General features: G+C 31.5%; 1 protein-coding gene across 1 annotated transcript in view; it reads left to right on the top strand.

Annotated features, from left to right (window-relative positions):
* The window catches only part of LOC127719562 (hepatocyte growth factor receptor-like), a 44,267-nt gene that overhangs the window by 10,950 nt on the left and 12,856 nt on the right, over positions 1-20,461 (top strand). Inside the window, exons 2-11 of the mRNA XM_052225784.1 lie at positions 4,768-5,981; positions 7,528-7,737; positions 9,657-9,797; positions 11,988-12,149; positions 12,939-13,084; positions 13,943-14,075; positions 15,965-16,104; positions 17,125-17,337; positions 18,406-18,514; positions 20,038-20,298. Of these exons, the coding sequence (XP_052081744.1) occupies positions 4,836-5,981; positions 7,528-7,737; positions 9,657-9,797; positions 11,988-12,149; positions 12,939-13,084; positions 13,943-14,075; positions 15,965-16,104; positions 17,125-17,337; positions 18,406-18,514; positions 20,038-20,298 (2,661 nt within the window). The 5' untranslated portion in view covers positions 4,768-4,835. The remainder of the gene's footprint in view (positions 1-4,767; positions 5,982-7,527; positions 7,738-9,656; positions 9,798-11,987; positions 12,150-12,938; positions 13,085-13,942; positions 14,076-15,964; positions 16,105-17,124; positions 17,338-18,405; positions 18,515-20,037; positions 20,299-20,461) is intronic.

Raw genomic sequence — 20,461 nt, 5'->3', positions numbered from 1 at the left:
GGGAGAAATGAACATTACTAAAGTATTTTGTAAATGCTTTTAAAATAATTGTCAAATAATACTAATTTAAGTCATAAGAAGAATATGTATTGTAACTTTTCAAATCTTAGGTATATGAATAGGGGTGGATACAGGCGGGGGCACCCCCATAAATTTGCAAAGCATGGGTTGTCCACCCACTCTAGAAGAATATTTCGATAATTTTACCTCAAAAAAATTTCCGCCTTGCTCCGCTCTGCGAAAATTTAAGTTTGCACCCCCCTAACCTAAAATCCTGGATCCACCCCTGATGAAGATCATGACTTTTGAAAATTTAGCAGTTAACCTTCACATGGTTTTGCCACTCAATTGTGTAAAGAAAAAAAGCAAAATTTTGGGATGAATCATACACTTGTATAAAATCAGGAAATAGTCACTTTTCATGCTTATAGGTACTACACTGCAGGTCATATTGAAAATGCAGATGACAAGAGTTAGATAATTATGAAATCTTATAATCAAGATTCAAGATTTTATTCATAACCTCAGATATGCACATACAGGGGTACAAGAGGACAATATAGTTACAAACATAAGATAAAACATAGTAAGAATCAGTGATCTTCATAAATACACATGCAAATTTAAGTACAATGATTGATTTATAATTGATGATTGTTTAACATCTGGTCAGCGCAAAAACAGCTATATTGTGACAGGTTAAGTGCAATATACATGTATCCTGGGGATTAAAACATGTTTGACATATTTGATTTTCAAAATAAACTTTAACTTTAATCATGAAATTTTATGCAGTTATAAATATGCTGCTTTTCAACATTGAATATAGCAATTATTATAACCTATGAAACAAAGGTTACAGTTATGATCAGTTATATATTTAGACTTGGAAAAGTCAACTGAATATTGGCTAGAATGTTTGTTTAATTCTTAAATGATAATAATCATTTATCAGAAATTGAAGATGTTTATATGTGTAACGATTACCTGCTCAGGTAAAAATGCTTATTTAATATACGTGATTGACCATGTAATCGTTTTATTTATACCTGAAGGCGTTGTTTTATGAGGCATAGATTGACATGTCTAAAATATGGAGAAAATTTTTAAATTAATCATTTTCTCGTACTTGAAATGGACTATGCATGTAAACAGTCACAAGACAGTTGTACAAAAACATGCATAATTGAAAAATATGAGGAATCTATTATTTATCATTAAATTTCATAATGTTAATGGACAATTTAATAATAACACGTACAGAGAACAGGTAATTTTTTTCATCTTATACATGTATATATATAGAATACTTCTTAAATTAACTTTGATGTGAACTTTTGACTTGTATATTTGTTAATTAGCTTTGATGTTTACTGTAGCAATAGGAACTTATTTTGAAAGAGAATGAGTGGCAATTAAGGACTCTGTTTTTGTCCCTTAAAGTTAAGGTTTTTCAATGTATCAGAGAAAAGGAGATGGTTATTTCAATAATATACTGTACATGTAGTAACTTATTTAAAAAAAAGTAAATGTTATAAGCCTCATTAAAATGAACAATTTGAAATGAATTTATTTGTAGTATCAGTATTTGCCATGCAATTGGCAAAAGGAGGGGCAACACTCTGCACATGACATACTGATACATGTATGTCTTATATTATCGATTAATGGCAGTTATGATTTGTTATTTATTACAAGCAATTTTAGGTGTGAACATCATCTGGACACAGAGTTTGGTCATATGAAATTTTATGGTTGATAGTGATTAAGATTTGACACTTTACAAACAGTGATTTATAGTTATGACTAGATAATCCTCTTGTACACTTTCATAATAAATTAATTTGATCAAGGTTTTGTATAGTAAGAAGGTTCTTACTATACAACCTTGATTTGATGATTTTTTTTACAGAATATTCTTATTTATTTAGGAGCACCTGAAATCACCCCCAGTTTTTGGTGGGCTCATAATGTTGCTCAGTCTTTAGATTTCTATAATGTGTTTTGTGTATTGTTGTTTGTCTGAATGTTTTTTCTTTTTTAGCCTTGGCGTTTTCAGTTTATTTTCCACTTATGAGTTTGAATGTCCCTTTGGTATCTTTCACCTCTTTTTTGTTGATATAACCACGGACAAAAATTAAAAACTAAATCAGCATGAAAACTGAATATAAATATTGTAATTTTGAGAAATTTTTGCATTTATATGTTTTTTTTTCGATTGTTGAACAATGAAAATGAAATTAATTATTGAAATTTAAATGAAATGCTGCATACAAAAACCTAAGCTGTCAAAATTTTTTACAATAATAAAAATGTATTGCCAAAATTTCTGAATTTCTACAATATTGATTTTAATATAAAATTTCTGACTTTAATTTTTTTTTTGATTAGTGATCTCCCATCATTATGATCATTTATCAGTACACAAAATCAGCAAATCATAAGAGGCAATTTAAGCTACAATACACAATTAATTCACAATGCACCACTATATATGAAAAATGTTGGTCGCTAATAAATTATAGATATGAGACTATTAAACTAACTGAGTGTTTTCATCACCACCACATGTTTCTGATTTTTTTTTACCTATATATATCATTAACTCCTTGTATTATTAATGGTATATAGGTATACATGTAAACAAAATTAGTGAGTCTGGCTGTGGTTTTCATGGTATCAAATAAATTTGTTTTATTTTTTACTCACTAGAAATGACAAACTTTTATAAAATAACTTTTGGATATATTTTATATAACCATGGAGTAAGTTTATACTGTGGATTCATTATTATTCGTGGTACACCAATTTTTGTGGATTTCGCGGGTATACAGGTAAACACCGATTTTAAATGTCCAACGAAGTTAAAAAAAATTATGGGTCTGTATAGAGACTTTGGCAGAACCACGAAATCAAATATACACGAACTTCAATTTTCTCTATCCACGAAGAATTGGTATCCACAAAAATAAATGAATCCACAGTACTTCTAAGTGAGGTCATGTGTGGTCAAAATTGACAAAAAAACCTTGTTAGAAAACTGTTCTGATTGAATTAATTGTAAGACCCAAAGACTTTATACTTAAACAGATGTCATTTATGAGACCCCTATGAGACGACTCATTTTAGTCAAATTTCTAATTGAATCTAATTTGCAATTAAAGTTTTCAAATGGAAAAAATAATAATAAATGTAATATTATGTGAATTTAAAATAATATCCAAACCTAATTTGATAAGTTCAACAAAGTTAAAAAGGATATCAATTTATTTTAACTGATGTAATTAATTAGTTCAACTTAAATATAAATTTATTCTAATAATTTAGAATTTTTTCACAACAAGAACCCCATCTCAGATAAACTTTTACTCCTTTATCTTTTAAGTTGCTTCAGTCGGCTTGAAAATAAGTACTAAACAAAGGAAACAAGCAATCAAACACAAAAGTAATAATATAAATCTGTACATAAGTAAATAAAAGGATAATTGTTAAGCTTCCGATTCAGTGTGACGAGGCACTTGAACCCCTTGACATATACGTAAAGGAATGTCTTAGGATAAACTGTGACATAATCATAATTACAAGGGCTTAATATGAGGTAAGAAAAGAAAAAAACATTTTTTTTTTGCCATTTATAAGTAAATTTTAAATTATAAGTTGAATCTAGATTTCTTTGAAATTTCAACTTCAACATTTATTACAATTAACCTAATACTCTAAGTTTGAATATAGTTTGAAAGGGAAATGTACTAAATTTATGCAGTAGCATGGTATATACAAAAAATAGAAAAAAATCTTCTTTGTCTAACCAGTAGTACATTTTTTTTTGTAGAAGATCTAACTGGAAATGCATGAAATTTTCTTTAAACAAATTATTTGTCATTTTAATTATTTCAAATGATATAAATTGGTATGAAATTTATATCTGTTTTACATTATTTTTTACAAGGAGTAATTTACAGTTAGTTTTAATTGGCTGTGCTTCCATTGAAAAACAAGAGACAGGCCATCTATCCTATTATAGAATTTATGTAGTCTAAGAGATACGACTGTATAAAAATGTGTCAAAAATTATTAAAATAGGTTTTGTTGGAGTATGTAATGCAGTCTTGACTGCTTGTATAAAAGTATATAAAATATAATTCAGTTAGATCACCCTATTACCCCTTCTGTTATCTTTTCTGTTGTGCCCTGTTTCAGCCATCAAGATTTGGTGTATCGATAGATATGCATAAAAATCCAAAATTAGAATAGACCATTTCACAATATCATGCATGTCTGTTTTGATGCTGAGGTTTTTTGTCTAGGATAAGGTATGATGGTCTTTTCTTTATTTGAAAATGTAGTACTGTACCACTCAACATGGTAAATGAAAGTAGGTTTGATAGGCACAGAAATTTGCCTTTTAGTAGGCCACCTATATATGGACCTCTCAGAGAGTTGTAACAAGGGTTCTTTAACTTCCAGAAAGCATAGAACTTAACCTACACTATGCATCAGATTTAATCACATTATTCCAATCAGACATGGCTGTGTATATAAGTACCCCACACTGTGGATGCTGGTGATTGCTGGTGTTTCACTGAAAAATCTCTGTATATCCAATAGGTATTATAATAGGGTTATTAACCGATGTTATTGCAATACAAAAACATTAGCAACAGCCATGTCTCAAAGTCAACACCAGGTTGCTATAGTGATTTTCAACTGAATCACATACTTTTATGTACTGTAGGTTAGATATTAAATCTTTTATTTTAATTACAGGTATCACAAATAACCGTCATGTAGCCACCAACTGCTGTTTCTGATGTCAAGACCTCATAGTTCTAGCCATGTTTGAGAAACTGATTACAGTATTCTTACCGCTTTTTTGCTCATTTTTAGTTGTTACGGGTATATTCCAGACATACAATGTCGATCAGAATAATGGACCTCTCGGGAAAATTACAATCGATAAAAGATCAGGATATTTGTATGTAGGCGGAAACAATATTCTTCTTCAGCTTTACAGTAATTTATCTGTGATTAGTGAAGTAGCAGTTGGACCAATTTTGGACAATTCAATGTGTTACCCACTGCCTGCTCCATGTAGCTATCAAAGGGAGTTAACTGATAATAAAATACATGTTCTGGCTATCAATGAACCAAAGGAATACATTTTAGCTTGTGGGACTGCAAACCATGGCTTATGTTCGGCATACTCATTAAGTGACATTGGGGCAATGAACAAAACATTGAACCCGATGAAAGCAACAAATAATATTGTCGGAAGTGTCAGTGGTAGTTCTTACTCAAATTCTTATGCCTTTTTTGGGTCAACTCATAGTAAGTTGGAAAGTTCCGACAATCGTTTACTCTATGTTGCCATGGGGACAGCCAATCAGTCCTTACAGTTTACACCAGCAATAATTTCAAGTCGAGAGGTAAAATATTCCTCGAACCCATGGAATATGGATTATTTTCTAAATTCTACTACATCCTCTTCATTTATGAATGTTGACCCATCACTACAGTATAAATTTCGTTCCTACTATATCTATGGATTTGAAAATAGTGGCTACACATATTTCATCTCAGTTCAGATGAATGATCCAACAGCCTTTGAAGTTGAGAACAATAAATTTGTAACAAAAATAATAAAAATTTGCCAAGATGACACAAAATATTCTTCCTACACAGAACTCCCAATTGAGTGTAACCATGGAGACAAAACTTATCACATAGCAACCAGTGCAATACTTTCTGATTATGGATATTTGCCATTCGAAAAGTATTTATACATAACTTTTGGAAAACAGGATGAACTTAATCCTTCTCCTGATAAAAGTCAAGGGTCAGTTTTGTGTACTTTTGACTTTAACAAAATTACAGAGCTATTTGAACAGTTACAAAAAGACTGTTTTACCAGTGGACTTGGGAATGAGGTTGCTTGGTTTGTTGGAAAAAGTCTGACAGAGGCAAGATCATGTGCAAGAGATGTAAGTATGGAGAGCAAAAACCCATCAACAACTGTTTCCATTACTTAAACTTAAATAGAGGCAGAACTCAGGGTTCTCACTAGAAATTTTTGAAGACAGGTCCAGGGACTCATCATTTATGGCCATGGCAAGTCCAACAGTGCAAAGAAGAAATTTTATTGCTATATAATATATTATTTCAGTCTCCATGACAAAATACAGCAAGGACATGACATGAGATTTAGATTATTTTTAAACTAATGCTTTAAAATGATGATATATGTACATGGTTATATGATACAACATTTTACAATCTTGATGCATCTTTGGACCCACCATAAAAATGTGGACTCGTATTAGTGAAAACCCTGGACCATAGAACATACATGTATTAAGCATGGTCAATAATTAGAAATGATGAAAAGACAAACAGCAGTCTACAAATCACTACACAGTAAACTTAGGATTGAACAACAGTTACCCCACCAAAAACTGGGGAGGGGGATGAACTCAGGTGTCATTTATGGGAGGGTAGGCAGATCCTGTTCCATTAGTGACACTATTGTGTTGCTCACAGCAAGTAAATGTCAGTGATAAAGTCACTTACATGTAGGTCAGATGCCACCATATAAGGTTGTTTTTTTTTGTTACCCGCAAAACGTGTTGCGGGGGACATGAAAATACCGGGCGTCCCTCCGTCCGTCCGTTTGTGCGATATGTCCCTTGGAAATATAGATTAAATGGAAAATTGCATCGTTAGCGCTCTAATGTTTACAATTCTTGCCAGAATTTTATGAAACTTATATCATACATGTTGTCATAGGTTTATATCAGCGATGTCTTTGATGAGTTCGAGAATCAGTGCTGATCAATTATTTTTGAAAAAGTTATGCCCCTTGGAAATATTAATTATATGGAAAATTACCTTATGAGCACTCTTATGTGTACAATACTTGCCAGATTTTTATGAAACTTATATTATAGGTTTATATCACCAATGTTTTTGTTGAGTTGGAAAATCAGTGCCAATCAATTATTTTTAAAAGAGTTATGCCCCTTAGAAATATTGATTATACGGAAAATTGCATTTTTAGTGCTCTCATATGTACAATTCTTAGCAGAATTTTATGAAACTTATATCATAGGTTTATATCAGCAATGTCTTTGACACTTTCGAAATTAGTGCTGATCAAATATTTTTAACGAGTTATGCCCCTTGGAAAAATTAATTATAATAGAAATCATATTGCATTTGCTCTGAAAAGAAAATGAAAGGATATGGAGTAAATGTACATGGGACAAAATCGCACACAATACAATGTACATAGTAAAAATAAATAATTTATCAATGAACAAGGCTTTTATGCTCTGAAGCCTTCATTTCTCTAATATATTAAAGATATTTATAAATTCTTTTAAAGAACCAAAAAAAAAAGTACTTTTTTTAGTTATTGCTTTGGATAGATAAAATATGTGCAACGCGGGGGACATTGGAACTCTGTTTTTTTATTTGTTATAAATTGACTAAGTAACTTGTAATTATATTATCAATTCTTGAATGATTTAGACTGGACAAGATCTGAGTAACTTTTGTGGAGGAAAAAAGAATTTGAATGGTATTCAGGAAAGTACCAATTTAGATGTCAGAGGCAGACAAACCTTGAAATATTCAGCCATTTACCATGAGGCAAAGTCTATCCTGTCTACTGTAAATGTAATACAACAGAATGTACAGAATATAGCAGTACTAGGTACTGATGAAGGTTATCTCATGAAGGTATTTATCGCAAAGCATCATTTCTAAATGTAGAGATTGAATTAATTATATAACAAATAGTGTTTGCTATTGAAAACAAAGTGGTTATAATAAAATGCAGAAAAGAAAGAATTTAGACCAACAAATTAAACTTAAAACAAGTATTTGCATGTAGATTGCATAACCTCCTAACTAGGATATATATGGTTCTATTTGTTGAGTGAACTCTTTGAATTTTAAAATGATTTTTTATTTTTTCTTATATTTGAAAAAAAGAAGTTCTGTGTTTAAAGAGTTGCTACCTTTAATCTGGAACTATGGTGCTAGTTAGAACCCAACTTAAAGTATGATTACAATATATCAACTATATTAGAAATGTTTAAGGTTAAAGGTAGGAATGATCAAAAACTGATTTATTTTAGTTTTGTTCTTCTGTCAATATTGATATGCTTTGTCCATATTAGTGTGCTTTATTTGTCAATATCCATATGTTTTGGTAATATCAATATCATTTTGTCCTCCTAAAATTATTTTCAGAGAAAGAACATCAAATGGAAGAAACTGTAATGGTTTGATTATTCAATATAAAAATAAGGAGATTTGGTATGATTGCCAATGAGACAACTATCCACCTAAGTTCAAATGAAGTGGATGTAAGCAATTATAGGCAACCATAGCCTTCAACAATGAGAAAACCCCATACTGTATAGTCAACTATAAAAGGCCCCAACATGAAAAATATAAAACAATTCAATTGAGAAAACTAACGGCCTAATTTATCAAAAAACGTTTAAGAAAAACAAATGTGACAGATATGAACCAACAACCACTGAACTACAGGCTCCTGACTTGGGACAGGCACATGAAGAATGTGGTGGGGTTAAGCATGTTTGTTCTCTTACAAGCAAAAAACCCATATCTGTAAAATATAAGGGCATACACTACAAGCAATGTTCATTATTCGTCCCCTACCGATGAAGTCGAAGGGGACTTTAGGTTTGCATGCCATCCGTCTGTCCGTTTGTCTGTCCATCCGTCAGTCCGGCAAATCAGCTTTCCCCACTTTTTTTCTTCGTTGTTGAAGATATTGATTTGATATTTGGTATATAGTTTTATCATGACAAGTTATAGATCAAGTTCGAAATTTTGTTCAGGTTTGATGATTTAGTCCAGAGTTATGGACCATAACTCTGGACCATATCTAATGTTAGAATACTATGTTAAACCATATTTCTGTACAAAGGGAGATAACTCATTTTTTAAAAGTAATTCTTTGTTAAATTATTTGAGGAATTATTTGACAGGTTTGTTTGTTATTTAGTATTAACTAATTTTCTGAATGCTATATATATAAAAAAAATTATGAAGAGAAATCCTTTAATTAGATAATAATCTATTTTTTTTAATGTATATATTTCAATACATTACATTGTGTAGATAAAAGTTGTTGTCATTTTATAGATAAGTTATAAATCTATATTAGTTTGTGACAAATGAAAGAAAAAAATATTTGGAACTATTAATAAAATCTGATTATAATTTGAAAATAGATATACACTGTATTACATCATATCTAACTCTAAAGAACTATTAATCATATCTAATGTTTTTTTCATCATGCTTATAAGATATTGATTGATAATTGGTATATAGTTTTATCATGACAAGTTACAGATCAAGTTCAAATTTTTGTTTCAGTCTAATAATTTTGTGCAGAGTTATGGTCCTTGGACTTGAAAAATTCACTCATATAATCAGTTTTCAACACTGTTTTTAGTCATGCTTGAAGATATTGGCATGATATTTACTTTTTGTTTACACCATGACAAGTTATAGAACAAGTTAGCATTTTGTTCCAGTATAATGAATTTTTACCCGGTAGGGGACTATGTATTGCCATGCAATACTCTCAGAATGCTTGTTCATTATGACCTTTGTAGGTTTTAGTGAAGAAAGCAGCAGCAAGCCTTCCATCTCCATACATGACATATGATATAACAAAGGACAGAAAAGTTAAGATTGAGCCTGGATCACAGACTGATTCGTCAGGGACCAGTGTTTATTTATTGTCAAATACTCAGGTAAATACCGGATATGTCTTTAAAAGCTCAATTCAAATTAATTTCAAGAGTGCATTCAAGAAAAAAAGGGCAAATACAAGCACTGTTGTATACCGATAGTTATTTTGGAATTTTCAACTGTTCGTGGTCTTACAGCTTTTGATAAAACACAGGTCATATTGCTTAATAATCCCATGTAGAGTTTTAATGTGTATCGTGTTAAAAAAAGGGGGAACACATTTTATGTAGGTGAAATGTATTTTGTTCAGGTAATACATAAAATAATGAAGGAGGTGAATAACAGCTTATTGAAGATAATACAAGCAATGTTTATTATACCCCACGCAACGAGTTGCAGAGGGTATAATGTTTTTGACCCGACCGTCTGTCTGTCCATCCATCCGTCCGTCCGTCTGTCTGTCCGTCAGTCCGTCTGTCCGTCCGTCAGTCTGTCAGTCCGTCAGTCCTGTTTCTTGTCATCGCAACTCCTCTCAAACCACACAACAGAATTTCACGAAACCTTTTTAGATAATAAGGACATACTATGTAGTTGTGCATATCGACTGGAAATTACGATTCAATTTTTTTTTTCTAGGAGTTACGCCCCTTTGAACTTATTTACTTTAATGTACTACTGCAACAGTTTGTCATCTCAACTCCTCTGAAACCACACAACAAAATTTCATGAAACTTTGTAGATAATAAGGACATACTACGTAGATGTGCATATCGACAGGAAATTACGATTCAATTGTTTTTCCAGGAGTTACGCCCCTTTGAACTTATTTGCTTCAATATACCTCTGCAACAGTTTGTCATCGCAACTCCTCTGAAACCACACTACAGAATTTCATGAAACTTTGTAGATAATAAGGACATACTAGGTAGATGTGCATATAGACAGGAAATTATGATTCAATTTTTTTTCTAGGAGTTACACCCCTTTGAACTTATTTGCTTCAATATACCTCTGCAACAGTTTGTCATTGCAACTCCTCTGAAACCACACAACAGAATTTCATGAAACTTTGTAGATAATAAGGACATACTATGTAGATGTGCATATCGACAGGAAATTATGATTCAATTTTTTTTTCTTACAGTTATTTTATTTCTCCAGTGACAATGTGGGGACGTGGGGTATGTGAGCGCGCTCACTAAGGTTCTTTAATTAAAGATAAGTTTATTATCGGTATCCTATTCCCCATTAATGGTTAGCATTGCTGGTTGATCAATTATATCTATTGAATCATGCCATTGTATTTGTTTTTCCTTTAATTTTATGAGGCCTCGATCTAAATCACTAATATTGTCAAGGTTCTATTCCACAGTAGGCTTTGATATTAGCAATGAGTGAGTCATAGAGACCTCTGTAGAAGATGCTTAACTAAATCTTCTAATAACTATTGAATGGTAATTAATTGTTTAATACATGGGATTTTGTCAAATATATGGATGAACATTATGATTGTAAATTCTTAATAACAGATTGTTTTCGTTTGGAACAGGATCTGTTTCCCCCTTCCAGAGCACTTGAGATCACTACCAGTTTTTGTTGGAGTTAATGTTGTTCAGTCTTTTTATGCCCCACCTAGGATAGTAGTAGGGGTATTATGTTTTCTGGTCTGTGCGTATGTTGGTTCGTACGTTCGTCCGTCCGTCCGTCTGTCCCGCTTCAGGTTAAAGTTTTTGGTCAAGGTAGTTTTTGATGAAGTTGAAGTCCAATCAACTTGAAACTTAGTACACATGTTCCCTATGATATGATCTTTCTAATTTTAATGCCAAATTAGAGTTTTGACCCCAGTTTCACGGTCCACTGAACATAGAAAATGTTAGTGCGAGTGGGGCATCCGTGTACTATGGACACATTCTTGTTCTCTGCAGTGTTTTGTGTTCTTTTTTTTGCCATGGCCTTTCCCTTTGATTAATGAGTTTAGAATCTTCCATATCTTTTCTATTAGATAGATTATTTTATTGTGTAGAATTTCACTGGGTATTTATTATTTAGCAAGATGCTTTTGCTTTAGAACTTTTTCTAACACAGTTCCTTCTTTATCTCAAAGGTATCTCAGGAAAAAAGTCCTAAACATTTGTTACAGTGTTAGTGCAGATGCCACGATTAGGTAGCGACAAATTGCGAAAAACCTGTATATAAAGTTCATCGATTGAATGCAAATTAGTATATCACATTGACCTGTAATATAATTACAGGTGACAAAGTTTCCGCTAGATGCATGTGAAGTACATACAACCTGTGAGCAGTGTGTTGGTGTTGATCCTCTAGGTTGTGGCTGGTGTGGAAACAAGTGTACCTCACAACAAAGTTGTAGCTCTGAATGGTCAGGACAAAGTTGTCCTCCAATAATAAATAAAGTAAGTTCATATGACCTGTTAGAAGTGTATTTGTTTTGACCCTCAAGAGCTGTGGTTGATGTAAGAGTTAAAGTAACAAATAACAAAGCTGATTTCCTCTTCTTATAGATAAAATAAGTATCCTTAAATTTTAGCACTTTAATGGTTTTGAACTTTGAACCTTATGATGGGTGTGGCAAATGGTGTGCTTCACAGCAAAGATTAAGTAAGAATATAATTGTCCACCTTTGTAGATGAAGTATTTATGAATAAAAAGATATGTAGAGTATACGTCAAGACCAACAGTGAGAAGATGAAATGTTATTGCTATATCATTTATTTTGTCAGTCCCCTAGCTAGGAAAAAACATCAAGTTTTGATTATTTTTAAACTTTTGTCAAAAAATGATATTTGTGCTCTGTTGATAAAACATTTTACAATCTTGATGCATCTTTAGTCTCACCAGTTTTGAAAATGATGAGTCCAGACAGATTTTCATAAGACCAGGACTCATGGACTCACCTTTAATAGTGAGAACTCTGTATATACAATGGATACATTCTATGAAATTTTGATGGTAACACTCCCAAGTTTTACCTTTCCTGATAGTTGTCTGTCTTTCCATAATTATGCAAAATACAGATGCCAAAGGAGAAAGTCAAGACTTGAAATATAAAAGTAAAATATATTACCTTAGACTATAAACAAGCTGTTAGAAATGCTGCATATCTATATTCAGTTTGAATCTGTCTATTTTTTTCCTGTATATGTATATGGCTTATAAATTTATCTATACTTTTTTTTTCTCAGATTTCCCCCATTTCTGGACCTACTAATGGTGGAACACTGCTGACATTGGAAGGACAAAATTTTGGTACGATGTTTGCTGAAGTAAGGGAAATAACTATTGGAAAAGATATCTGCCAGGTTACAACAACAACAATAACATCAACAAAGTAAGTTTCAAGACATTGACAAAAACTTGAGGGAAGTAAAGCAAAGCTTTTTATTATAGTAACTTTTAATTTTATGAGGGTCAAATTGGTTTTAAAGTCATGATTGAAGCAAAAAAAATATATGAACTTAGGATAATTCATTAAGCACTGGAAATAATATGACAGAATTTTATTATTTTTAAATCTGTAGAATATTTCAAACAGGGACAAACATTTTAATATATATCTGGCCAAATTTTCTGCTTTAACATTATTTGATTCTCATATATTTTTTTAATATCAACAATGTTTTACAAAGACATTATATATAATTACGAGTTGATGAAAAGATTTAGGATTTATATCAATAAAACAGCATTCAAACAACACATGTGAATAAACAGAAAAGGGCATCTAGAGGTTAACATACAGTCTTTAAATAGTAGATAAATGTCTAAACTGTATGTCAAGATTTAGATCATAAATATAGACACTTTGTGGTTTAGTTTAACATAGACTTAAAAGATCTGTTATCAACCCTGAATTCATTTTCGGACAAAAATTATTATTTTTTCAACACTTTTCAGTATGTGGTAATCAAATAAGATGTAAGTTTACAGTCTTTGTTATTTTGTCTTGTTTGTATGGCCTTCAGCAGAGTGTGAGAAAAAATTAAAACAACACGTTAAAATTTCATGCCTTCGAAGTTCTTTTCTGGATTAACCTAGTCAAACCTATCAAATGATTAAGATTTGAGTTTTAGCTTCATGCTTTCATCAGCTAATACTAATCACTAATAATCAATTCCGTTTTGGTTTTTAAGAATATAATGATGATTTTTTTTCTTTATATACTTAAAATATTACTTTGTGAATTCAGAATTACATGTACTACTCAGAAGATGGCTGTTGAAGGTGAAGGACAAGTCAAGGTTATAGTTAATGATAGCAACAACAGACCCTATCAGATAAATGGAGAATACACATCACCTGATTTGATATTCTCTTATATGGTAATATATCTTGGATAAAAGTTGTTATTATACATCTATTTTTTCTTACATAATTATATTATGTAAGATTTTTAACATTTTAAAATGATCATTTTAAGTCATTTTTGCATGGTAAAGGTAATAAGGTTCTTGGTCCAGCACTAATCCATTGCTTTTCTGCTTACATTTATCCTTATGCCAGTGATCAGTTGACTGCCTGTTTACATTTGATTGGGTATTAACCTTATGCCAGTGATCAGTTGGCTGCCTGCCTACATATTATTGGGTATGAACCTTATTCCAGTGATCAGTTGACTGCCTGTTTACATTTGATTGGGTATTAACCTTATGCCAGTGATCAGTTGGCTGCCTGCCTACATATTATTGGGTATGAACCTTATTCCAGTGATCAGTTGACTGCCTGTTTACATTTGATTGGGTATTAACCTTATGCCAGTGATCAGTTGGCTGCCTGCCTACATATTATTGGGTATGAACCTTATTCCAGTGATCAGTTGACTGCCTGTTTACATTTGATTGGGTATTAACCTTATGCCAGTGATCAGTTGGCTGCCTGCCTACATATTATTGGGTATGAACCTTATTCCAGTGATCAGTTGACTGCCTGTTTACATTTGATTGGGTATTTACCTTATGCCAGTGATCAGTTGGCTGCCTGCCTACATATTATTGGGTATGAACTTTATTCCAGTGATCAGTTTACTGCCTACTTACATTTGATTTGGTATGAACCATTATTCCAGTGATCAGTTGACTGCCTGCTTACATTTGATTTGGTATTTATCTTATGCCAGTGAACAGTTGACTGCCTGCTTTCATTTGATTTTCTAGTTACATAAAACGTGCTCACACAAACTGATGTTTCATTCTTGAAACAACAGATACAAACAAAACAGATATAGATAGATATAAATTGTGTTATCTCTGGCTTGAAAACATGATCATTGATCTTTACTTTTAAATAACTATTTAGAAATATAATTAAAGAAGATATACTTACAAAATTCTGTCATTTTCTATGTTCCAATATAATATAATGAATCAACTGCATTATAATGTGAATAAATTTAATTTGGAATTAATTCTTGAATTGTCTGATAACTTTGATTTATATTTAAATGTTATATTTTGGATTCAGTGATGTGTTTTCTTATATGATAGGAATTAAGCTGGTTCTCTGCTGACTACTACACTTAGTTCATAGACAGCCAGTTAGATCCAATCTATTGTAGAATCTGATTAGACAAGAGTATTTTTTCCATCATCCAATCAAATTGCTTGTACTATATCGCACTTCCCATTGTATACATGAAATGTTATTGTAAATCAAGTAATAAAGATTGAAAAATTATTCTTTTTTTCAAACCAGCAATTTTGTGGAACAATGTTTTCATTTGCTAAAATTTACTGTCAAATCCACAGTTGAAATATTGTTATAACTTCAGTTCGAAAGTTTTCATTTTGTATGACGCCACATTGACGTTGATGTGCCAAAATCATTCATGAAGTTTTGCGACCAGAAACCTACAGGGCAAATGATTGACAATTAAGATCTTTTGACATTTTGTTCATTATAAAAAATTACATATCTGACCTGAATATTTTGTTTGTCAAAACCTTGCCCATTATATTTCTGAAGCCTAGATTTAAATTTCACCAAAATCTTGGGTTTTTGGTCTATTTGGGTGAAAATGTCAAAGCCTTATGAAAATAGTCGAAAAGAATAGTTCTATATTCCATTCTTACATGTCTTTTTATCAACTTGAAACTTTTTTTATCTTGAAAAAATGGACTTAATATTGAAGGCAAAAAAAGTCCCATACCGAACTTACTCCTATGAGTATGAAATAAATGATGTATGATGTGTGATTTTGAAATTTATTTTGCAGTCTCCAGAAGTCCTTGATTTCACACCAAAGTATGGGCCTTTATCTGGAGGGACCAAGTTAGTGATATCTGGAAAGAATCTGAATGTCGGAGCAAAACATTCTGTTCAGGTGGCGGGACAAAAATGTGTCATTGAACCAAGGTCTGTACAGCATAGTGACTGAGGACTGATTGCAAGATATCTATTAAACCATTATGCCTATATTCCTGTAAGGAATGGCCAAGACAAATATGCCACATGTTGATATGAAAATAAGAAGATGTGATATGATTTCTGATAAAGAAAATATCACCAAAAAGAAAAAAAACAAGAATATGAACAACTCACTGTATGGCTTTTAACAATGAGCAAATCTATACCCTATAATAAGCTTTAAAACTAGATATAAATTCATTTTGTACGTTTTGCTGATAAAGTATAACCCATATCAGGTGCCACTGATGTAAATTAAAACATGTTCAGATTTATGACGATGGTTCAATTCTATGTGTTATACGATGGCTGGTCTGAACTTCATGCAGTTAACATCAACAGAAAAATACTAGGTTGGACTCGGTAGAGAATTATGCCTATTTAAACTTGTTGATATTTCAAATATAATTAACCACTGTAGATTCGGAATATTTGCTTGGACAAAAATGCTAGGCTGATTATTGCGATTTCAGAAATGTTGCATGAAAATAATGTTATCACAACTTAAACTGCAAGTTTTTTTGTGTGTGAATCAATCAATTCTGAATTTGCAGTACATTTAGATAATAATAAATTATGACATCATATTGAATATATCATCACTTGATAACTTAACAGTCATGACGATGGGATATTCCTCAAGGTTATTTTAGTATCTTGATTATGAATAAAGGGGATGTGTTTGCTCTATATTAATTTTAATGACACAGCAACCCAACTACACACTAGAGGTCAACTGTAGTCTTCAACATGTGTCTGCAATGTGTCAAGCTATAAATCAATCAGGTCTAAATAAAGTTGTGGATAATGTTGACATAGACTAACAAGATTATATTGGTAACAGAGAAAAGCAATGTTATATATTAATGAATATCCAAGGCTGTAGCCAAGTTCAATTTGAATAAACAAAAAGTTCTTTTTTCGCAATGACTTTACAACCCCTTTAAAGGTTATATTTTATGCTTGCAGTGGAGGATCACAGGGTACCAGTTTGACATGTCTGACACCTAAGTTAGTGTACAGCAAACGTAGGAGGAAGAGGGAGACCAACAGTCCAAGTCCAGTGTATGATGTGTCAATAAGATTGGACATAGATGGATTTACATACCAGTTTAATAAAAGTTACCGATTCATGGAAGACTCAACTGTCACATCAATTGGACCACATAAATCTATACAGGGGTACGGCATATCCAGTTTATTTCCAGTGGTTTCATTTCTTAAGGCCAAATAAAAATATATGTGTGGACCCGACCGATCCTTGTGTAAACCACCAAAATCTAGAACTTTTTTTTCCAATTCTGAAAAATAAATTTTGAAAGATCCCATTTTGTGGAAGGTGAATTTTAATAATCAAATTCACATACTCCTGTCATCTGAATTTCCATTAGAAGTATCCACTACGGCTAAAAATGCAAAAAATTCGTAACAGAATTCAACAAAATTAACTAAAACATAACATGTCTGTTTATTTTAAAACCAAACATATAGAAAATGGTGAACCTCCAGTAGGGACATGTATAATACCGGAGTTGGGCTCTGTGAATACACAATTTTTTTCCCGATTTAAAATTATTTTTTTTTAAAATGCTGGCCTACTGACCCTATTTCTATTTTTCAGATTGTAATTGGAATCACACATATATTTTATTCAACGAGTGACCGAACAACATATTAATTCACAAATGCACGTAGCACTAAAAATAATTTGAAATATTTAAGAAATTAAATTTAACTAAAAACAAAGTTAAACACCAAAATAATAATTAAAACAAGAAGTTCAATGCCCAAATTGCCTATGAGTAAAACAGTTTACTTATTGTTTAACAGTTATAGATTTAGATATTTTCTAAGTCGACATATAGTGTTTCGTAGAGAACAATCGATTTTGATGATGTAAAAATGAATTAACTATAAATTTAACTTGTGAGTAAAATTCCCTTTATTTCTTTAATCATGTACATGTATACGAAACAATAAATTAACATATGAATAAAAGAGTCATAATTTCATTTTAAAGACTCTTAATTTGTGACACCTTGAAGGGTCATACTTATGCAATTTACAGTAAAAGTATCTTTTAAAAGTTCATCGTATTAATTAACCGGACCATATGAGTATATGCTTATACCTATATTACGTCATGACCATACGTGTATGGTCGACCATACGTGTATGGTCCAAATACTCATATGGGCAGGAACATATACAATAACAAATGACAAACTTATGAGATCTTTCTTTTTTCAGTGGAGGAACAACTGTGACAGTAACTGGAACTAATCTTCACATTATATCAGAACCAATGATCATAGCTACACTAGTAGTTAATAATAACAACAAGCAAACTGTTCCAGTGGTAAATATATTATACAATTAAAAACTATAAATGTCTTCTTGTCATTTAAAAGTTGATTTTTAAACAGTTTTCCATAGGTTTTAATTTTTTTAAAAAGGGAAGTATGGGGGGTAGGGGACAGTGATGGTTCGCTACCAACAGTTTCCATTCAATAGCAATGTTCAAGCTTGAATCTCGAGGCAGTAAGGTCTAGTTGACTGATAAGGCACTTTGTCGCAATCAACCAAATAATTAGGGCATTGTTGGTTATTGTAAATGACCTGATATATGTTCTTACCACAGAAATTGTACCTATATAATTTAACAATTTTAAGCATTTTTGATAAATTTTATATTAATGGGTCATTAACCCATTAAATTATTTTGTCTGAAAACAAAATTTCGTAATGCATCAACAGCCCATTGATGTAAAATTTTGTCAAAAATGCTTAATTTAAAGTTGTTTGATCACCTAGGTATGATTTAATATGTAGTTATGAAAGGAACACAAGTGGATATTTTCATCTTGTATTAAATATGTAGTATATTTTCAATTATCATTAATCACCTTATAAGTAAAAGCCAATCATCAACACAGGTGATAAACTGCTAAATTCTATCTTTATTTGTATTTTTATATCAATGTCAGTTGATTGTAGTGTTTACACAATCAGGTAACAGTTTTACTAGAAAAGCTGTAAGACAATTTGAAAAGTATAATTTTGAATCTGCAGAAGGGTGCATTTTTGGCTTTAAAGAACAGAATGGCATGGGAATAGGTATTAAGGATGTGTTGTCCTCTATTTTGTGCAGGATGGAACACTGAATTACTTATCAACCATTCAACCAATCCTTTTGAAATTTTAATATGTTATTACAGAGGGTAAGTTTGATAATTATGATTTGGGTTTTACCATTCAGGAGTAATATGGTCCTTGATAGATCAGAAAATAGCACTTTATGTCATTTTCCTGTTTATGAACTTTTCAACAAGAGTTACAGTCCTTGATAGATGGCAATTTCTGTGCAATAATTTATAAACCATTCAACAAACGCTTTTAAAATTTTAAATGTTGTTACTGATGATAAAATGGAGGTCATGTTTGATATTGACGATTTACAATTTTTACAGTTCAGGAGTTATGTTCCTTGATAGATTGGATAGATTGGAAAATTACACTTGATGTCGTTTCCATGTAATAACTCTTGAACTTTTCAGCCAATGCTTTCCAAATATTAATATGTGGTTATGAATGACAAAATAGAGGTCAAGTTGAATATTGATTATTTTCACTTTTACTGTTCAGGACATATGAACCTTGATAGAATGGAAATAGACACAAAAAGCGGCAGGTCAAACAAGCCTGTAATGCCATACATTAGAAAACATTCAATGATTGTTATCTTCAAAATACAGAAAACCTGGTTTGCTGTCAATATGACAGCTCATTTCTTGTTCAGACATGTCTACTAATATCCATCACAGTTAAATGCAAAAGGTGACCATTTCAGACTCTTTTTAATACATTTAAAATATTTTTCAGGCTTGTTACAACTCTTCTCGAGATGGGACAACTTTGTTATGTCCTGCACCAAGTATAAAAGATGTCCTGGAGACCAATTTGCCCTGTTGTGGCTACAAATCAGTCTATTTAAGTTTCATAATGGATGGCATTCAGTCAGTCAAACAACTACCTCTGTCCATGTCATACATGCAATATTTCCTTAATCCTGTGTTTCTTCCATTCACTGAAGATGAACATATCAGATACTTTTTGATTACAGAGGAGAGGCTGGAAATTAAGGTATATTAGTCTTTAAATACAGAAAAATCATTAAATTAAAAATAAGTTCAATTCTAAATATAAATAGTTAAATTTGACAGTTAACAGGTATGATAAAACTAAGTAAAACAGCCAAAACATTTTATTTATTATAAAAATGCAAAAACTTAGCCTTTTGTTGCAT

Source organism: Mytilus californianus, unplaced genomic scaffold (genome assembly GCF_021869535.1).
Source record: "Mytilus californianus isolate M0D057914Y unplaced genomic scaffold, xbMytCali1.0.p SCAF_1, whole genome shotgun sequence".
Classification (NCBI taxonomy): Eukaryota; Metazoa; Mollusca; class Bivalvia; order Mytilida; family Mytilidae; genus Mytilus; species Mytilus californianus.
The sequence above is the reverse complement of the archived record's forward strand: the minus strand, read 5'-3'. Positions and strand labels throughout refer to the sequence as shown.